The 5,302-nt window shown below is 33.9% G+C and overlaps 1 protein-coding gene across 1 annotated transcript; it reads right to left on the bottom strand.

The window, feature by feature from the left end:
* Positions 1–331: 331 nt before the first annotated feature.
* LOC107415515 (protein SIEVE ELEMENT OCCLUSION B) lies at positions 332–3,550 on the bottom strand. The gene is made up of 7 exons (XM_060816023.1): positions 3,219–3,550; positions 2,860–2,952; positions 2,305–2,750; positions 2,119–2,216; positions 1,856–1,986; positions 1,312–1,770; positions 332–1,208 (listed from the first exon to the last, which is right to left on the bottom strand). The coding sequence occupies exons 1-7, from the start codon at positions 3,438–3,440 to the stop codon at positions 618–620; spliced, it is 2,040 nt and encodes a 679-aa protein (XP_060672006.1). The 5' UTR covers positions 3,441–3,550; the 3' UTR covers positions 332–617.
* Between the last annotated feature and the right edge of the window lie 1,752 nt (positions 3,551–5,302).

Genomic DNA, 5,302 nt, shown 5'->3' with positions numbered 1-5,302 from the left:
AGGGGTTGATACAGAGCACAATGCACTTGTGGCTATGACAATGTCTCTGTCTGTGGTTGTATCCAGAGTTGTTTTTTATTTTTTTATTTTTTATTTTTATTTTAAGTTGATAAAAGGCAAGAAAATTACATATCCGCCACTAAAATATTTTCGATTTTTTTGTTTTGACTATTATAATTAAAGTGCCAAACTCAAGGTTCAAAATCAAGGCCATATACTATTTTGGACAACAGTGGACAAATTGTGTGGACGAAGAAATATATTCCAGAGCAAGCAATAAAACATTAAACAATATATATATATATATATATAAATAAAAAAACAAAAAACAAAAACAAAAACCATAAAAGATAAGCTTCATTATAGAAGTAGTCGTACAAAAGCAAAGTGCTGAGGGATATTTTTTTTCCTACGGAGAAGACACCCCTCTGGACCAACTGCAAAACACTGATACGAAAAACCATCCAGCATGCAACTATACCACAGACAAATAGTATTAATTGCAAATGCCCATTGTAATTTATTTCAGCACCCAAAAAGTAAAAAGAGAAGCATAATATAAACTACTTGACCCGAAAAAACAGACCCATTTTAGAAAGGAGAGAGACCCGACCCATTTAGTGATGGCCAGCCGCTGGGCCATCAATATGGCAGCACTTGTAGCTGATGAACATCTCCATGGTACGAGGACATTCTGGGCATTTCATAATCTCTGGGGTTTTACCAGTCGCACTTGGGATATCAAGCCGGCAACAATGGCGGACGGACTGAATAACTCTATTATGGTACTCTTTGAAGGTGAACTCGAAGCCCTTTTCTCTCGCAACCTCCTTCCATTTCTCAAAATCTTCCAAAACCCTCAAGATTGTGAGCCCGTGACCAGCAGTCACCACGGTCGACCCTTTGCTCAGAACTGCCCAACCGCTCTCGTTCTTGTAGGAAAGCAGCTTTTGGATCTCTTGGGTAACTGGGTCGACCTGTTTGTGAACTTTTGTGAAGAACAAGCTCTCTATTCCAGACCAGAACCTACCTATAATTCCATGGTCTTCACCTCCTTTACCACTCTTTCCGATGCAAAATAGCTCAATCTTTATCTTCGAATCTTTGATGACTGGGTCGTTTGCAAGTGTTGTGGCTCTCTTTGTGAACTGTTGGATCCACTCGTTGTCGTGGCCTCCATAGAAGAAGATGTATTTTTCCTCTTTAATCTGTTTGATAAAAATGATTCAAAGACCCAGAATTTAGTTTTAAAAATGGAATTTTTATAAAAGAAAAGATATGTAAATTTGGGGGTGTGAAAAATGGATTTACCCAAGTTTGAATAATAGGGTCAATGTTGTTGACAACAGGGCCAATCCAAGTCAATTCTTTGGATAAAGTTTCGTCAGCAGCCTTGTCGAAAGGGAAAGCTCTCATTCCCCATAGCCTGATGAGATGGAGTGCATTGGGGTTTTCTACTTTCCCTTGTGGGTTCATCACCACCACTGTTGGCTTGCCTTTGAAATGCCACTCTTCCTTGATGAACTTGATGCCTACCGTTGGTGATATGGATTGGATGGTGAACCATGGCATTTTAGACCTCAGGGTCTCAAATTTCTTTTGAAGTTCAATGGTCCACTGCTCCACCACTGGGATCCACACAATCTTGTAACGATCGTCTTTCCTAGTTCCTTCATAAATTGGTTTTAGAATGGAAATATCTTCTTCTGTGATTTCAAGCGTTGAGATGAAGAGGAATATGTTCTTTCTCCTCAGCACCTCAATGTTAACCTGTTTATAATTGCACATAAATCAACTTGGCAATAAACCAAACTATTAGAATGAGTAATAGGAAATGGATATCCTGAGAGCCAACCGTTTTGTTAGTTGAACCATCTATGAGGGGCTGTGGTTTATCCTTGGTAAATGTCAGTGCCTTAAAGACCTCCATCACTTCGGTTGGGGTTTGTACCATTTTCCTCAGCTTCCGGTAAGTCTCTGCCTCCTCTGCCCCCCCCAAAAAAATAAAAATAAAAATAAAAATAAAAATTAGCTTTCTTAATTAGCCAATACTTAATATGCAAGAAAGCTAGTAATCAAGCTTCCAATAATTGTATAGGCCTTCACTAGCTAGCCAACCTAATTGTCTTCTGCAAACAATGAGCTGGATCTTGAGCTTGTTGAGTATGTAGTGGATCTTCTGGGAATAAGGGGATAGATCATGGGGCTTGTCCGGCCTGTAATATATATTTACAATAAATTAGTTCTAGAAAGATATTAATTTAGTGAATCATGAACATATTATTGGCGTGGACAAAGACATACTCATCACTAGAGAGAATAGTGAGCTTGGTTGAGCAAGCAACTATTGTTAAAATTGACCAGTAGACATCAACTGGGATATGGTCCATTGCAATTGACAGCCCTGGTATATCTTTTGGATCATAAGCCGAGAGCTTATCGAACTGGTCGAAGATTTCGATGACCTGAAGTGTGGCCTTGATGAGATTGTTCAGTTCAAGAATTGCTTGCCGGCGTTTGTGAAGGTCAGCAGGCTTAGTGAGAATAGGCACTCTTTTCAGCATTCCCACTGATTTGGCAAGGTGATCTGTGTGTTGAAGCTGAGCAAGAAGCCAGAAATCGCCGTATTCCATGGCAAATGCCGCAAGAGCAAGCACTGACTTTGCTTCCCATGAATAGGTTGATAGCTTGTTTAGTATTGACAGTGTTGTTTTGTGTGCAACATCCTCACCAGGAGCCTTGCATGAAAGCTGCAATTTTTATACATAGCTCAACTTCGTTAATATATAGGAAAATAAAAAATTAGAAACTTGTACACCAAACGTATATCACAAACTATGGCGGTTAAAGAATAATAACCTCGCAGCCAATTTGCTTAAGTGTGCACAGAGGAACACTGAAGTTGGGTTTAGGGGTCTGCTCCTCAATGTTCTCCACATGTACTTGGCTACCCTGTTCATTAAGTCACCATTAACTAATAAATTTCACACTTGAAAGCCAAAAAGTCATTATTTGTGTAAGTTTGAGGGTGCTTGATCAGCAAAGGGGTTCAAAATTTGTGTTATTGTATACAAAGTATATAATATTGGGTGTGCTACAATCGATGTTGTATATTTGTGTACCATGTACATGGAACCATTTCCGTGCATACTTTTGCAAACATTTAGGTTATGTAGAATGTAAGACTGATTTTGTAACAAATTATAAAGAAGTTATACCTGCACAACTTTGTCAACAATTTGGGTAGCACGCTTGAGGATGTTTTCGACGATGATGAAAAGAGAATCATCATCGAAGGTTTCATCAGCATGAACATGAGTAGCATAAATGAGGTCCATGATCTTATTATCAGTCATGGTAAACAGCCCAAGAATCTCTTCCTCAACGTGCTGCACAGATGATGCCACTTTGTGTACCACATTTTGAGCTAGATTCAGCATTTTTGCTTCACAAAACGAAATTAACAACGCTCTTAGATTTGTGCGTGTGTTTTTTTTTGGGGGGGAGGACACTAAAGGAGAGAGTAGATAGCAAGCTTTGTGTTGTGTTGTGTGGTTTGAAGTTGCTTCTCCTTCTATTTATAGGCGTTCTTGGTAGACTTATATTTCAAATTAATATAAGTCACGTGAAGTTCGGTGTAAGTCACGTGAAGTTTGGTTAAAAAAAAAAAAAACATTTCAGATAAATTGGTCAATTGTGAAACTTTATCAATTAGATATGGACAAAATTTTCCTTATTCATGCCCTTCCATTGTCTATCCCATTTTCCTTATAAACTCAAATCCCCATTAAAGTAATAGAGTATTTATTTTAAGCTTATTATATGTATGAATTTAAATGCTTAAATTTATTTTATATATATATAGATATGACGGTATCCAAATTTGAAACTCCGTAAGTGGAAATAATGGTTTTATTATTAATATGTTCCTATAGAAACGCTTAATTAAATTTGTGAATGAAAAAGTTTAACTAAATATGCATATTTCAGTTAGATTGTATTTAATATAAGAAATCAGTTTAATATGACAAATTTTATATAGTTACGGTTCAAAAATCATCTCTCCAAAAATCAAATTTTAATCAATTTATTCCTCTTAACAATTGGTGCTTTCAAAAATAATTTTTCTAAATAAAATATAGTTGAAATTAACAATATGCTTAAGCTGATAATGATCTAGGAAAAATTAAACTAGCATCCAAAGTGTTTCATCAATACGTGCTTTCAAAAATAAACTCTGGTACACAAACCCCATTCATATGGATATTACATTCATACTTGTTATACTTGGTAAGACGCAAATCCTTTGCTCTTTTTTTTTTTTTTTTTTCTTTTGGTAAATATAATAAACGATAGTATTGTCAATTACAGTTTACTACATTTATTAGATATTATAAATGCATTTTTTTTATTTTTAAAAAGAAAAAAACAAAACAAAAAAAAAAATTTTAAAATCCAATTAAAATTTTAAAATCCAATTAAAATCCAATTAAATGATCACATTTAGCATGTCCTACCATTTACAGTAGCAATGGTAGTTGGTTTAGTCCAAGCAAACATAAGAAAAAAAAAATCCAATTGAATTAAAATTTAAAAATTTTAAATTAGAATATTTTAAATTTAAAAATAATGAAAGCCTAAATTTTTATTTTTTCAAATTAAAGGATTTAGAAGTGTAATTCAACTTAGAGAAAATAGGTAGCTGGAAAGTTTCTATCTGCCAGAAAATCCAGTAAATGACTTGACACTACCACATTGCAAAACACACAAAAAAAAAAAAAAAAAAAAAGGACAAAATAATAACGATAATAATAGTAATAATAAACGAAAGGGACAACCTAGCAAGTCTTTTGTCTGGTGTCAGAAACATAAAATCATATGACTTATGAATCATTTATTTTTAAATAATTTTTTATAATTTTTTTTTTATATATAGTAAAAATATAATAAAAAATTAAAATTTTATGTTACAGAAATTATTTTTAAATTATATTAATTATTTTTTTATCAAGTATTAAAAATTTATAAAAAATTATATAAAATTAATGTTCCAAAAATTATTATTATTATTTTTTTTATGCGGGTGGTATATGAGAAAAAGACAAAATTAACCATTTATTAATCGATGGGGTTTTGTGTATTGGACCGTTCTGTATCAATCGTGATACACGTTTCTCCTTCATTGCCATCTGAAAGCGCGAAAAACGTTGAGCTACAACCGTTTAAACACAAATATAGCCTTTTTTTCTTCTTTCTTCTTTTTTTTTTTTTTTTGTGGTAAATAATAGAAATATTGCCTTCT

Source organism: Ziziphus jujuba, chromosome 3, assembly GCF_031755915.1.
Source record: "Ziziphus jujuba cultivar Dongzao chromosome 3, ASM3175591v1".
NCBI classification, from domain to species: domain Eukaryota; kingdom Viridiplantae; phylum Streptophyta; class Magnoliopsida; order Rosales; family Rhamnaceae; genus Ziziphus; species Ziziphus jujuba.
Note: the sequence above shows the minus strand (reverse complement) of the source record. Positions and strands in the feature narration are given on the sequence as shown.